The sequence below is a fragment of the Phyllobates terribilis genome, unplaced genomic scaffold, assembly GCF_046119375.1.
Source record: "Phyllobates terribilis strain yellow unplaced genomic scaffold, ASM4611937v1 Scaffold_1__5_contigs__length_1240528914, whole genome shotgun sequence".
In the NCBI taxonomy this organism is placed as follows: Eukaryota; Metazoa; Chordata; class Amphibia; order Anura; family Dendrobatidae; genus Phyllobates; species Phyllobates terribilis.
In genome coordinates, this window is record NW_027362761.1 from 356,277,052 (window position 1) to 356,293,407 (window position 16,356).

A 16,356-nucleotide genomic window follows, 5' to 3' on the forward strand; every position below is an offset into this window, starting at 1 on the left:
AAAAATATGGGGATTATGGGACCTGTTTAGAGAACGTTTCCGTCTATAACCCTTCTATGTTTGAAAATTCATTGCTATGTTCTCACTAACCTGTAATAATGACAGATATTGTGTACCTGTGAGGAATGTTCACCATCCCATGTGGAGCTCTGTTTACATCCTACGTTTCACTTCAAGATCGAAGAGAGAACTCTAGACATATATATTTACTCCCTTTTACTGTTACTGGTTATTTTCCATATCATTGTCTCTCCACTCTGACTCTGTACCTCATTTATTTGCAAAATGAATGACAATGTCTTTTTTATGAAAAATCTTTAATAAACACAAAGTTGAAACAAATATACTCGCCATGCAGGCCAGATTTTTCCTGCAGGCCGGAGTTTGACATATGTGCTTAGAAGCACTGCAGTCAATGAGTTCAGTGACTCGGCCTGAGTTGATGGCATGAACTCACAGCATGCTCATGTGAAACTGGCCTTAAGTGCAGTATAAAGAAAACAGTCCAACAACCTGCAGCCAGGGAAGAGGGGTTTTCCAATACCGGCAAACTCCTGTAAATGCCAACAGGATCTCGGAGACAAAACAGGTAATTTTTCATGAGTCATTTTGAGAGTTATTTTTGGCGCAAACCAGCCTCAAGCAAAGCTATCAGTGTCGCTTATTCTTTTATAAATTTGATGCATCTTTAAATACAAGGCCACGTGCACATGTTGAGGATTTGGTCAGTGTTTTACCTCAGTATTTATAAGCCAAAACCAGGAGTGGAACAATCAGAGGAAAAGTATAATAGAAACACATCACCACTTCTGTATTTATCACCCACTCCTGGTTTTGGCTTACAAATACTGATGTAAAATACTGACCAAATACTGAACGTGTGATCGTGGCCGAAACGTAGAGAGAAACGACCAGCTCACCTGTCCCATATGTGGATAATACTGACGCACAATACCACCAAATGTGTTTGTTTCACAGGAAAGACTGAGCAAATGAAACAGCTGCAGGCAGGGTTCACATCACATTTGTCCCTACGTTCAATGGCTCAGTCAGTGCGTACGTATGAACCCCCGAAAAACGATGTATGACAGAGCACACATTTCCGAAAATTTTAATATAAAGACCACCAATGATATAAGGCAACGTTGGAGGATGTGCAGCCCATAATCAGGTACTCAAAGTGCTTCAGTTCCCAAGGGAAGGTTCTAGCTGCGGTGGTCAGGTGAATATAGCAGGTTACACCGAGAAGCAGCACAAGTGGCTTGGCTTTGGCAGGGAATGAACAGTAAGGCCACTTTGCACATGGCAGTATTTTACCTCAGTATTTGTAAGCCAAAACCAGGAGTGGGTGATAAATACAGAAGTGGTGACGTGTTTCTATTATACTTTTCCTCTGATTGGTCAGGATTTTACATCAGTATTTGTAAGCCAAAATCAGGAGTGGAACAAACACTCAACATGTGCACGTGGCCTTAAAGGACAGTCAGAGGGGATTGTGTGACATCTTCGCTCAGCTAATATAGAACCCACTGAGAGAAAGACATTGGTGCATCTTACTCCAGCATATCCTTCCTGATGAAGCAGGGCAAAACTCATTAAGAGGCACGTGCGTCTTTAATTTGGTACATCTTCCTGCCGCCGTGCCTCCATGTGAGCAGCATATGCCAGTCATGGACTGTAAATTTACACCACTTATGGTGGATAGTATGATGAATTTGTCAGCTGTGCCAAGACTATGCCCCCCCCCCCCCCAAAATAAGCTCTGTCCACATTTCAAAAAGTTGCAAAATTTTGGGTAATTTCTATTGGTTTCAATAGGCTTTTGGGGTAAATCTGTTCTATTTTGGACCATTGGGCTTATTTACTAATGCTGTCTAATATAGAGAGAATAGACAGTGTAAACTTTAATATGGTGCGCACTCAGACTATCATAGTGGTTTATTTTGGGTGATACATTTAGGCATTTGACACTTTTGTCCAATTTTAAACCACCTCTTGGTTGACTTAAGTTTGGTACAAATTAAGCGTGCCCCTGTTTGAATGAGCTGAAAAGTATTTTAAATAATCATTTATAACACAATTGGTGCCACATTATTCCCATCTCAATTCCTGGCTCTTGTACATTATAGACCACCACCATACGAGCTTTAGTATAGAGCCCGAGTCCTAGACTACACATAGAAGGAATCCGAGTATTACTGAAAATTCTAAACAGATTTTCTAGCAATTATTTTGCTATAACTTAAATGAACAATTTTTAAATTCATTATCGATCAACAACTTTGGTACTAAATTATTGGTATAATTTAGCACCATAATGAAATGCCAAAATGGAATACAGCAGCGGCCAATCGAAATCAGCAATTTTGCCATAATGCCACATTATTAAGCATGCATTTCATAGAAATTTATGGAGAAAAGAATGTGTCATACATACTAGCACATACTCAAAAAATAAAACCTTTACACATGAAATAGACTTAAAGTTTTATTGCTTATTTCACATGTACAAAGATACAAAACTGAAAACACATTCAGCCTAAAAGGAGGACAAGTATATGAAAAGACGGCTTGCTTAAGACAGACGACCCTGTAACTCAGATGGCATATAAAAAAAAGTTTTAATAAATGGAGACTTTTCCCTAAATAAATGTTCTGCGACAGAGCACAGGAATAATCATGATAGGCGGAACGCTAGTGAACAAAAGTAGACTCTTTTATACTAAACATTAAAAAAAAACAGGCCTTCAAGTTCACCATCTTCAGTCACGGTGCTGGAAAAAAATGGCAGGAAAGAAAAAAAAAACCCTGGGATCCCAAGTAACATATTAAATAAATAAAGCATCACACTGTCATCATACAGGTCCCTTTAATCATGTATGACAAGCTACCGAAAACAATATAACCAACTGGAAACATAAAAGAAGTGAGATCACATAGGTCAAACAATAGAACGCGTGTGTGCAGAATATAATATTCTACCTTATAGTTACACACATTTAGGGTGACCGTAATGTGTTTCTAGCAGTGGAAGACTACATACAGCCCCTTTATCACAATCCCTTATTAAGCCGAACGCTAACCTCTCTGCTTCAGAATGGTACTCTAGTCCTCTGTACTGATTTAATATTTAGTTCTACCAGTTATTAAATTGTTAATTCAGCACAGATCATATTCGCAATTCAACACGCAACATGAAGCAAAAAGTGTTATAGTTTTTGTTTAAAGCCTAAAAAGATACTATTTTAGAAGGGCTGTAGACATTGCTAAGCTTTGCTACAATAAGTGTAATTCACACCCCCCAACTGGTATTACTCCACTTTCCCCTCCTCCAAAAATTCAGGTGCAAAAAATAAAAATATGAAATATTCTACAGAACACAATGCATTCAAAATTAAAAACATTTAAAAACATAATTACATTATTTCAACATTTATCACAGAAGATATTCCCTTCTCACCTAGGCAATATAGAAATAGTGAGAACCTAAAGAGTAACTGTTACAGGATTGGTGGTCTTGAATTAGAAGAATCTCTTTCAAGCATAGATGGTCTCAGCTTTATTCAGACATTCACATTTCAAGTTAATTTATATTCTAGAGCAGTATTTCCCAAACTCCAGTCCTCACGGCCCCCAACAGTTGTTCAGGATTTCCTTATTATTGCAGGGCACAGGTGATGGAATTCTTATCAAGGCATCAGAAATGGTCACAGGTTCTCTCACCTGTGCAATACTGAGGAAATACTGAAAACATGACCTGTTGGGGGCCCGTGAAGACTGGAATCTGGGAAACCCTGTTCTAGAAGGTGGCATTCAAGGACATGCTTTATCCTGCCGCACAGCCACGCTGGTTAACATCTGTAGAGGAAGGTGTCTTCAGGTGCATATATAACTTACAAGAAGAATTGTGCCCCCAGCCTTTTGCACCTCTTACAAAGGCAAAATAAAATATTCCAATAAAATAAACCTAAATAAAAAGATGCCAACAGCAGTAGATTTCTTACACTAGTATAAATAAGCAGCTGAGTGGGAAAGGCTAAAATTGACCACCCAAAAGGTATCAGAAGAGCAACTATCTGTATAGAACACAGATGTAATGGTTCAAAAGTGCCAGCGTTACAGTATCTTCTGCGCACCCTAGAACACGTAGCTGTGCTCAGACGTCATGGTGGGCAGCCATCCTGACATGGAATCAAGAGCTAGAAGTTTATGAACTGCGCTTGATAGACGCCATCATCTTTATCAATCTAGAAAATTAAAGCATGTGTAAATTAAAGATATAGTTAGTAAAAAATGTGTTAAAGGATCAAAACATTTGAGTACAGTTAGGTCCCAATTCATCAAAGCCATTATGCCAGAATCCTGTAGTAAACCTCTATGTAAAAAAAAAAAGAAATTTGAGTTTTCAACCTGAAGTTTTCACAATGGTTTTGGCCCAGCTCTGCCAAAATGGTTGGAACGGGGGGCGAGAATGCCACAGCTCGTTTAAATCATGGCGAGCTGTGGCTCCAAAAATCTAACTGTGCCTCTTAATGAATCAGTACATGTAGGCAGAGACTTGTCAATCCAGGGCAGCAGATTGGCTGTAGCAGTCGGGGACCGGTCTGTCCGACTAGTCTACAGCGCAACCTCGATCCCCAACGGCTTTAAAAGTGCGTTTTTCTCAGAAACACAGCAGCATTTCAGTCAAACTTAGCTGGCTAAAATTGTATAGCCAGTGCCTGATACATGCTGCCCATGTATTGGTCAGCATGCATCAGCTGACAAGTTCACATTACGAAAAGTGATTTTTTTACAAGTATGGCGATCAAACTTCGATATTACTTGACCATCCCCAGTCAAGCGCCAGTTCTCTACTGCTGCTCCGAGCTCTTTGTTTTGGCTGCAGTGCTGATGTCATGACAGCGCACATCACCACCGCTGCAGTCAAACACAGCTCAGCGGCTCTGCTGATGTAAACTGCACAAGCCACCAGGCGAGTACTTTTGGCGTTTGTTCTTTAAAAACGTGGACCCCAAACGTTTTCATGGTTTTAAAAATGCCAAATCCCTATAAGTGAAGTGCCATTCTTGTGAATTCATGGCAAATCCCAAAAAACAATATACAGTGCCTACAAGTAGTATTCAACCCCCTGCAGATTTAGCTGGTTGACACATGCGGAATTAACTTGGCATTGTGACATTTGTACTGTAGATCAGCCTGGAAGTGGGAAATGCACTGCAGCAAATTTTTTTTTTTTTTTAAAACGTAAAAAGTTAATTCAGAGTGTCATTTATTATTCAACCCCTCAAACCACAAGAATTCTGTTTGGTCCCCCTAAAGTATTAAGAAGTAGTTCAGGCACCAAGAATAATGAGCTTCACATGTGTGGATTAAAGATCTCTTTTGCCAGCCTTTTCTGACTATTTAAGACCCTCCCCAAACTTGTGAACAGCACTCAGACATGGTCAACATGGGAAAGACAAAGGAGCATTCCAAGGCCATCAGAGACAAGATCGTGGAGGGTCACAAGGCTGGCAAGGGGTACAAAACCCTTTCCAAGGAGTTGGGCCTACCTGTCTCCACTGTTGGGAGCATCATCCGTAAGTGGAAGGCTTATGGAACTACTGTTAGCCTTCCACGGCCAGGACAGCCTTTGAAAGTGTCCTCCCGTGCCGAGGCCAGGCTTCTCCGAAGAGTCAAGGCTAACCCAACGACAACAAGGAAGGAGCTCCGGGAAGATCTCATGGCAGTGGGGACATTGGTTTCAGTCAATACCATAAGTAACGTACTCCACCGCAATGGTCTCCGTTCCAGACGAGCCCGTAAGGTACCTTTACTTTCAAAGCGTCATGTCAAGGCTCGTCTACAGTTTGCTCATGATCACTTGGTGGACTCTGAGACAGACTGGTTCAAGGTTCTATGGTCTGATGAGACCAAGATCGAGATCTTTGGTGCCAACCACACACGTGACGTTTGGAGACTGGATGGCACTGCATACGACCCCAAGAATACCATCCCTACAGTCAAGCATGGTGGTGGCAGCATCATGCTGTGGGGCTGTTTCTCTGCCAAGGGGCCTGGCCATCTGGTCCGCATCCATGGGAAGATGGATAGCACGGCCTACCTGGAGATTTTGGCCAAGAACCTCCGCTCCTCCATCAAGGATCTTAAGATGGGTCGTAATTTCATCTTCCAACAAGACAACGACCCAAAGCACACAGCCAAGAAAACCAAGGCCTGGTTCAATAGGGAAAAAGTCAAGGTGTTGGAGTGGCCTAGTCAGTCTCCTGACCTTAACCCAATTGAAAACTTGTGGAAGGAGCTCAAGAATAAAGTCCACATGAGACACCCAAGATAACTTGGAGAAGATCTGCATGGAGGAGTGGGCCAAGATAACTCCACAGACCTGTGCCGGCCTGATCAGGTCTTATAAAAGACGATTATTAGCTGTAATTGCAAACAAGGGTTATTCCACAAAATATTAAACATAGGGGTTGTATAATAATTGACCCACACTTTTATGTTTAAAATTTAATAAAATTCAACTGAGCAACATAACTTTTTGGTTTGTAAGATTTATGCTTCTGTTCATAAAACCTACTCTCGTTTGCAGTTTGAAGGCTCTAACTTATTTGCATCTTATCAAACCAGCTAAATCTGCAGGGGGTTGAATACTACTTGTAGGCACTGTAGTTCAGTATTAAGTATCATTTCAAGTTCTTAATATCATACATGGCATCTCAGAGCTGGGAGGAAATCACTTTCTGTAGTTTATACCTTGTGCTCTGTCTTGGGTGGAATGTTGGGCTTCTGTGCCAACTGTGGCTTCTTCAGAATTCCTGGTTTCTGAGGTGGTCTTACAGTTTCTTCTGCTTCATCAAACACTCCTGCCATTCCGTAATGCTTCTTCCGAAGATCTCCGAGACGCATTCTTTCATTCTGCAGTGCAGACTCAAGTTCAAGAACTTTAACCTTAATGACAAAAATAATAAAATTAATTTGGAGTCTAAACCAGATTGTTAATTAAGGGTAATGAACCTTCATTGGCCTCTAAGCTTTAAAATTTGATCTGTCATCTTCACGCAAGGATAAGTTGTTCTACAAAAGTTTTTCTCCTTGTATGCACAATACAGTGACATCCCTTGCACTTGGCTGCCCACTCTGGTGCACAAAGCAAATATCTAAATAACAATATAAAACATTTTTTTTTTTTTACTTTACATAGGAGCTGGATGACCGTGCAATTTACTACATCTACATCTAATTTAAGTGAACAAGGACCAAGTTATAATATCAGGAACAGCGGCTAGACTGGTGGGGTACAACTCTTGCCACATCCTGCAAATATTAATGGGCTATCCTAAAGCTATACTATCACTTTTAAAGGACCAGATACCCCCCATATTTAACTATGGAGAGAGGTTGGACTTTAAAGTGAGTGTGCAGTGGCATAGGGAGCAGAAGATGCAGAAATCTGAACCATGCATACGCAGAAAAAAAAAAAAAAAAAAGGCAGAGAAGGGGTGGTTCAGACTTAGCCATGTGCTCCCCATGCCTTTATGGTGGCCATCAGGAGTACCAGACTGCCAGGTTTAGTGGAGGAGGCAGTAAGCAGCAAACAGCGTTTACCAGGTACTATACAGGACAAATGTCAAGTAAATGTTCAGTGCCAGGGCGGAGGGTCGCTTTAAGAAGCATTTATTCACTTTTCCTCCTACTCTTGTGGACTCAATTAATATACAGGATTCTTTTGGAAAGCAGAGTACTCCTACATACGCTGTGCATATAGACAGCACATAGCACATTACCTGGCTTTCCATTTCTTCCTTCTTTAGCTTGATGAGAGACATTCCAGAGAAGTCCATGGTATCTAAAAGGGAATCATCATTAGTGATGATATAGGAATACATTTCAAACATCCCAATTGAAGATAGTGTACTCGAAAAACTACCTTTCTCTTCAATCTGCTCTTGGCCCGATTTTGTAGATGCCACCACATTTGCTGCCATCTCATTCACACGACGAGAGCACTGCTGCAGCTTTCCCAGATTCTTGCTGTCTTTATCAGCCTTCACCTGCAGACATATAATCAGCTTCATATAAAGATATTTCGGGGCACTTTTTGCTGGTAGATTTAGGCTGGCCGAGGACCACATAACACTGCATACTTGTCAAAATGATTAAATGCAGTAAAGGACAGAGCATTACAACAAAAGAAAATCATATCATGCAAAGTCATACCTCTCTGTAAGATTATTCTCATCCATCTAGAGAAAACACTTTCTTCAAATTGCTAGGGCGATTTATCGCTTCTTCTGGCCAGGAGTCTTCCATTGAAATTTTATTGGACAAGTGCTGGGAGATGTTGTTATTCAGAAAATCGGACCATAAATTATATACATCTGCGTAATTGGGGTCTAGAACGTATGGGATGGTGCAAATGGGGGAAAAGACCGAAGGGGCATTTGAAGGGGGTAAGACACTCAATATCTCGTTTGATGTTCAGAGTAGTGGAGGTGGTCATCAAGATTGATATTAGGTGAAGGGAAAAAGATTGTCCTATATATAAAATCGATGGGCGTTTTTGCCTAATAGGAATTCTATATCTGATGTGTTATTTTGTCTTGAGAAGTTTGCAAGCTTCAGTCATCGTGGTAGGTGAATTGCTTTGTAGTACGTGAAAATATCTGGAAGACCTAGATCTTCATGTGATTTGGGTTGGATGAGGAGGAGTTTATATGGTAGTCTTGCTTTCTTATATTTCCATATAAATTGGGAAATACCATATTTTTCAGACTATACAACTCACATTTTCCTCCAAAATTTTGGAGGAAAGTGGGGGGGTGCGTCTTATAGTCCAGATGTACGGTCCAGCTGTGGATGGTGGGTGGTGTGTGTGTGGGGGGGGGGGGGGGGAGCGGCAGCAGCCGAGGAGCAGGTAACAGGACAGGAGGCAGGAGTGGGGGGTGCCAGGATAGGAGACCATGTATAATAGGAATGGGGAACCATGTATTCCAGGATGGGGGCATATATATATACAAGGATGGGGAATATTAGTGCAGAATTGGGGGACATTACCCCTATAACAGTGTCAGCAGCAGACCCCCTTCCCCATAACAGGGCATCATGACAACATTTTTTGCTATAATTTTTTTTTCTATTTTCCTCCTCTAAAACCTAGGTGCGTCTTATGGTCCGAAAAATGCGGCAAGTTGCTTAATGTTTAAGAAGGAGTTAGGGAGATTAATGGGAAGCATATTTACTGTGTATTAATGTTTTGGGAGTGTATAGGACTTTATTACACTTTTCCTACCCATCCAAGACAAAAAGGGCAGGTTACTGGTTTCTGGGAGTCTTTTGATGACTGCAATCAGAGGTGATAAATTATTTTGATATCAATATTTTGGATCATAACTAATTCTGATTCCTAAGCAATATAATTTGAGGGTCATTTACATTGAGTATGCTTCTGTAAAGTCATCTTACAGTGTGTAGATGATTTTATTGCATTTCTGTAGTAAAAAATGCAGCAACCAGAAAAAAGTAATTCTTGCAGTTACATTTTTTGTTTTGGCGGTTAACGTATGGGTGAATTTTATAGACAATATTTATTTTACTCACTTATTTAGTGCCATTAATTCCACAGCGCTTTACACAAATCACTGTCCCTATTGGGGCTCACAATCTACATTCCCTATCAGTATGTCTTTCGAGTGTGGGAGAAAACCGGAGAACCCAGAGGAAACCCACACAAACACGGGGAGAACATACAAACTCCTTACAGATGTTGTCCTTGGTGGGATTTAAACCCAAGACCCCAGCGCTGCATGACGTGCAATATGAAATTATATTTCTTTTATTCTTTGATTTTTTTGAACTGGGAAAAGGGAATAATGTAAACTTATGAAAAAAAGTCTCCTTTCCCATCCTGTAGAATGTAAGCCTGCAAGGGAAAGGTCCTCATCCCTCAGTACCCGTCTATCATTGTTAGTTCATTTGCTTTAAGTGATATCTGCATTTTATATGTAACCCCTTCTTATATACAGCACCATGGAATCAATGGTGCTATATAAATAAAATAATATAAAAAATGTTTTAAACATTTTTCAGTCCCCTTCGGGAACATTGCAATATATAATTTAATTGACATTCTCCTATAAAGTCCAGCCACAGATTAGGCTTCTTCGGTGAAACAAACATGTCGGGGAGGGCGGTCTAATATACATTTTATATATATATATATTAAAATAATACCTAAAAAAGTATGACAGAAGTTTACTTTTTCCACAATCATTACATAAAAAAATACACTTTGTATCACTGTATCCATAACAATCCAAGTTGTTAAGATATGTTAATTTATTCTACATGGTAAATTGCAAGCCCTTAGACAACGTAACAGACATCAATATACAAAAGATTTTGTTTTCTGAATATGGCACTTCTTCGCTCCAGGGCATTGCCTCAAGAAAATAGTTCATTGTTCACCATGGGCCCACCAAGGGGTTAATGTGAGCGAAGCATGATTCAGTGCTATAATCTCCCAGCAGTCACTGCTGACTCAATAACTGCACTAACACCATACAGAAATCTAATGATCTAACACTGCCCAAACAACAAAAAGCAGGATACAGATTAAAGGGTTTTTGTTACCCCATCTGAGAGCATTATGGTGTAGGGGCAAAGAGACAGATTCCAGCGATGTATCACTTAGGGCTCATTCAAATGTCAGGGTTTTTTTTTTTGCATACAAGCTTGTATCCATTAGTGTTTATGGGGCTGTTACATGTCCATGTATTTTTAAGGAATTTTTCACAAAGACATGTCCGATTTTGTCATGGATCAAACTTGCCAATGCAAGTCAATGAGTCTGTGAAATAAAAAAAATAAAAAATATTCGGATAGCACTCAGATGCCATCCATGTGCTGCCATTTATCATGGACCTCAATCATTTATGCTTTCATATGAAAAAAAAATTGCTGAAACTGATTGTAGAAACACACACTGACCAAACACTGATACAAATCAAAAACACTGGAGAAACTCCGATTAGGTGGCAAAAACCCTGTGACAGATTACCTTTTTATAGCCAAAAGTTAATTTTTTTATATCAAAATAAATAGGAAAAGGCATCTCATATGACTGAGGAACTAGGAGTATTGATATACAAAAAGCATTTACCGTATTTTTCGGACCATAAGATGCACTTTCCCCCCCCAAAATTTGGGAGGAAAATGGGGGGGGGGGGGGGTGTTTTATGGTCCGAACGTAGCTTACCGGGGAGTTGCGATGGAGCAGGATCGCAGGGCCCTTCATTCCCTCCCTCAGGAACCCGGTGGCAGCAGAAGAGGCGAGGTGCTGCGGGGCCGGTGTCTGGCTGTCGGCGGTGAGGCAGAGCAGCGTGCACTGCTTTTCTGGTGGCCGCAGTCATCTTCCTGAAGTAGTGATCTACAGGAAAATGGCCGCCCAGGCCGGGAAATGCGCAGACTGGGAGCTCAGCAGCCATTTCTCTGAGGCCCAAGGCTTCAGGAAGATGGCCGCGGCCACTGGAAAAGCAGCGCACGCCACTCTACCTAATCGCCGACAGCCAGACAACGGCCCCACAGCATCTAACCTCTTCTGCAGCCTCCGTTGGGTTCCTGAGGGAGTGAACGGAGGGTCCTGCGATCCTGCTCCACCACCACCGCAACTCCCCACTGCTGGAGCATTGGCTTCTCACACCCAGGGTACGCAGAATTCCTCCACTTCCGCTGGCTTCCTGAGGGATCCTGCCTCCTGTGACCGCGGCTCAACCGTCCCCCCAGGTAAGATACCTATTCAGACTATAAGACGGACCCCCATCTTATAAAAAATATTTTCCTATTTTCCCCCCCAAAATTTGAGGTGCGTCTTCTAGTCAGAAAAATGCAGTACTTTAGGACTTGCATACAAATCACGTTTTTATAACTATATCTCGCAGCTGATACTGACAGCATTACCTTGGATGCAGCAACCAGTTGTGCTGTACTGGCAGCAATCTCATGGGATCCGACAATCAACTCTTCATACTTCCCTTTATGGAGCACGACTTTATCTGCAGACTCCCTGTAACACGGCAAACAAGCTTCATAAACTATATTATTACTTTACAAAGAAAAATAATGGACATCAGTCACTAGTAACTGAAGACCAGTTTTGTGTGTACAAACAAAGCATTTTATATTTAATACATCAAAATAATACGAAGAGATGATTACACGAGTTGGGTGGCTCCCCAGCCCACAGCCTTTGATGCGGAGATCAGACCCTCTGTCCAGCGGGAGTTCTTGGCATAGAATTCTTGAGTGGTGGCTGCTCCCTGTAAAGCAGTAGCCACAAAAAAAAAATATTTTAGATGTCCATCAAGACATTATCAACTCAGAAACATACTATCTACATTGAAACAAGTGTATTTATATTAAAATGATCTTGTAGAAATCAGGGCTGTGGAGTCGGGGTCGGTATAAAATCGACTGACTCCGAAAATATATAATAAATTGGGCACAGTAGTTCAATGCAGTTTATGAGGAATATTTTTTCATAAGAATTTGGGGAAGTTATTAAATGTCCTATAAAATGTCTGTCCTATTCCTGATCTGGTCTAGACTTTTAGCTGAGAAAAATGTGTCCTACCGTACATTTATCACTTAACCCCTTTCCGACGTGGTCAGTAATAGTATGCACCACGTCGGAAAGGACGGTTTAGAGGTGGCTCCGGCGTTGAGCCCGCACTGAGCGGGCATATGTCAGCTGATTCTTACAGCTGACATGTGCCCGCAACAGCCGCGGGTGGAATCGCGATCTACCCGCGGCTGTTAACTAGTTAAATGCCGCTGTCAATCTCTGACAGCGGCATTTAACAGCGCCGCGTCGGAAGCACGTCACTTACCCCACCCATCGGTGACCCCGTCATGTGATCACGGGTCACTGATGGGTGGGCATGACAACCCTGGGTCTGCAGCAGACCCCAGAGGTTGTCATGTAAAGATTGCTATGAGCACCACCTAGTGGTCGGCGCTCATCGCACAGGAACATTTCTGCTGCATAGAGGTGATCTGCTCATCGCCTCTGTGTACTAGAGGCGATCGGACAGTTGCTGCTTCTAGTCTCCTACAGAGACTATTGAAGCAAGCATAAGTGTAAAAAAAAAGTTTTAAAAATATAAAAAAAAATAAAAAAAAAATATAAAAAGTTTAAAATCACCCCCCTATTTGCCCCATTCAAAATAAAATAAAAAATACAACCCCACAAACACGTTTGGTATCGTCGTGTTCAGAATCGCCTGACCAATATAAAAAAAGAATTAATCCGATCGGTAAACGGCGTAATGAGAAAAAAATTCCATATGCCAGAATTACTTTTTTTGGTTGCCGCAACATTGCAATAAAATGCAATAACGGGCGATCAAAACATCATATCTACCCCAAAAATGGTATCAAGAAAAACGTCAGCCTGGCAAGCAAAAAAATAAGCCCTCACCCGGCCCCAGATCCCCAAAAATGGAGAAGCTATGGGTCTTGGAAAATGGCGTTTTTTTATTTATTTATTTTTTAAGCAAACTTTGGAATTTTTTTTCACCACTTAAATAAAAAAAAGAACCTATACATGTTTGGTATCTACGAACTCGTAATGACCTGGAGAATAATAATGATAGGTCAGTTTTAGCATTCAGTGAACGTGGAAAGAAAAAAAAAAAAAAAAACTGTGGAATTGCATTTTTTTTTTTGCAATTTCAACGCACTTGGAATTCTTTTCCCGTACACGATATGGTAAAACTAGAAATGGCGTTTAACAGTACAACTTGTCCCGCAAAAACTAAGCCCTCACATGGCCATATTGGCTGAAAAATAAAAAGGCTATGGCTCTGGGAAGAAGGGGAGCAAAAAACGAAAAAGGAAAACGCTCCGGTCATGAAGGGGTTAAACATGAGCCATGTATGAGGGAGTCAGAGTTGGAGTCAATATCATGGAAATTGAGGAGTCGAAGGTTTGGCTTACCAACTCCACAGCCCTGGCACAAATGCAACAACAGGCAGTTCCTATAGAGCTGACAATTTAATGACAACACAAAGGAGAAAGTCTACTACGCTGGCCTGAAACACACTAAAGGATGCTAAATTTCTTCGCGTGTGAATACTTTCGCAAGCCACTGTACCGACCACAATGCCTGAACTGGCATATGGTATTCAGACTGGAACATAGAGCCACATAAATTACATATGAGGCTGTAAACATTTAATACTTGAGAAACAAGAAAAAACAATATCCTTAAATGAAAAACAGGTAACACAGTAAGAATTAGCTGTAGGCAAATCCACCATGGATTTTGAAGGCAATTCATAGCTACAGGTTTTTCAGTACAGAATCAGTAACATGCATGTTTTTTAAATCTGTGGCATTTTTATTAATTATTCTGCACGGATTATTTTTTAAAGCATGTGCATTTGGCATAAAAATACTCGATCCATGTACACTTCCCATGGAATGATAGTGGATTCGGTCACGATTTAAGTATTCTAAAAGTAAAAGGTTCACCAAATTTACCCTTAAAACCTATTAAATGTGCACAATAGTGTCAAGCAGGGGCTGGGAAATATTGACTTGCCGTGAATGTTACCATATATAATATAAAGTTCTACATAAACAATGCAAGTGTTAAAAATGAGAAATTCTAAATACTTTCTGGGAGAAAAAAACAACAAAAAAAACAAAACACAAAAACTAAGCAATACACCAAATCAGAAAATGTGACAAGTAAATATGAAACATACTCTTCCGCTCTCTACAATTTCCTTCTGTAAATCTGTAGAGGTTATAACAAGCTGCTTAATGGCCTGAATAAAAGAAAAAAAAATAATTCTGATTAATATCACTGTAGCTCAAAGTCAAAACAAATCTCCACAGTACTGTAAAAAGAGCATACTGCCCAGGAGCTTGAAATTTGAAACAATGAATTTCAGGGAATTAGTAGTTTCGCGTGCGTGCGTGCGTGCGTGTGTGTGTGTGTATAATATAGATTATATATACAGTACAGAACAAACATTTGGACACACCTCATTTAAAGAAATTTCTGTATTTTCGTGACTATGAAAATTGTACATTCACACTGAAGGCATCAAAACTATGAATTAATACATGTGGAATTATATATTTAACAAAAAAGTGTGAAACTACTGAAAATATGTCTTATATTCTAGGTTCTTCAAAGTAGCCACCTTTTGCTTTGATGACTGCTTAGCACTTGTTGGCCCTTTTGCCTTCACTCTGCGGTCCAGCTCACCCCAAACCATCTAGATTGGGTTCAGGTCTGGTGACTGTGGAGGCCAGGTCATCTGGCGTAGCACCCCATCACTCTCCTTCTTGGTCAAATAGCCCTTCCACAGTCTGGAGGTGTGTTTGGGGTCATTGTCCTGTTGAAAAATAAATGATGGTCCAACTAAACACAAACCGGATGGAATAGCACGCCTCAGCAAGATGCTGTGGTAGCCATGCTGGTTCAGTATGCCTTCAATTTTGAATAAATCCCCAACAGTGCCACCAGCAAAGCACCCCCACACCATCACACCTCCTCCTCCATGCTTCACGGTGGGAACCAGGCATGTAAAGTCCATCCGTTCACCTTTTGTGCGTCGCACAAAGACATGGTGGTTGGAACCAAAGATCTCAAATTTGGACTCATCAGACCAAAGCACAGATTTCCACTGGTCTAATCTCCATTCCTTGTGTTCTTTAGCCCAAACAAGTCTCTTCTGCTTGTAGCCTGTCCTTAGCAGTGGTTTCCTAGCAACTATTTTACCATGAAGGCCTGCTGCACAAAGTCTCCTCTTAACAGTTGTTGTAGAGATGTGTCTGCTGCTATAACTGTGTGGCATTGACCTGGTCTCTAATCTGAGCTGCTGTTAACCTGCGATTTCGGAGGCTGGTGACTCGGATAAACTTATCCTCAGAAGCAGAGGTGACTCTTGGTCTTCCTTTCCTGGGGCGGTCCTCATGGGAGCCAGTTTCTTTGTAGCGCTTGATGGTTTTTGCAACTGCACTTGGGGACACATTCAAAGTTTTCCCAATTTTTCAGACTGACTGACCTTCATTTCTTAAAGTAATGATGGCCACTCGTTTTTCTTTACTTAGAATGTGTATTATGGCAAGAAAAAAGCAGCTAACAGTCTATTCAGTAGGACTATCAGCTGTGTATCCACCTGACTTCTGCACAACACAACTGATGGTCCCAACCCCATTTATAAGGCAAGAAATCCCACTTATTAAACCTGACAGGGCACACCTGTGAAGTGAAAACCATTTCCGGTGACTACCTCTTGAAGCTCATCAAGAGAATGCCAAGAGTGTGCAAAGCAGTCA

At 41.0% G+C, this 16,356-nt stretch overlaps 1 protein-coding gene across 1 annotated transcript in view; it reads right to left on the bottom strand.

Annotated features, from left to right (window-relative positions):
* Positions 1-2,475: 2,475 nt before the first annotated feature.
* The window catches only part of HIP1R (huntingtin interacting protein 1 related), a 136,572-nt gene continuing 122,691 nt past the window's right edge, over positions 2,476-16,356 (bottom strand). Inside the window, exons 26-32 of the mRNA XM_073676222.1 lie at positions 14,772-14,834; positions 12,220-12,320; positions 11,962-12,067; positions 7,934-8,057; positions 7,791-7,852; positions 6,760-6,954; positions 2,476-4,247 (exon numbers count right to left, since the gene is read on the bottom strand). Coding sequence (XP_073532323.1) covers positions 4,200-4,247; positions 6,760-6,954; positions 7,791-7,852; positions 7,934-8,057; positions 11,962-12,067; positions 12,220-12,320; positions 14,772-14,834 — 699 coding nt within the window. The 3' untranslated portion in view covers positions 2,476-4,199. The remainder of the gene's footprint in view (positions 4,248-6,759; positions 6,955-7,790; positions 7,853-7,933; positions 8,058-11,961; positions 12,068-12,219; positions 12,321-14,771; positions 14,835-16,356) is intronic.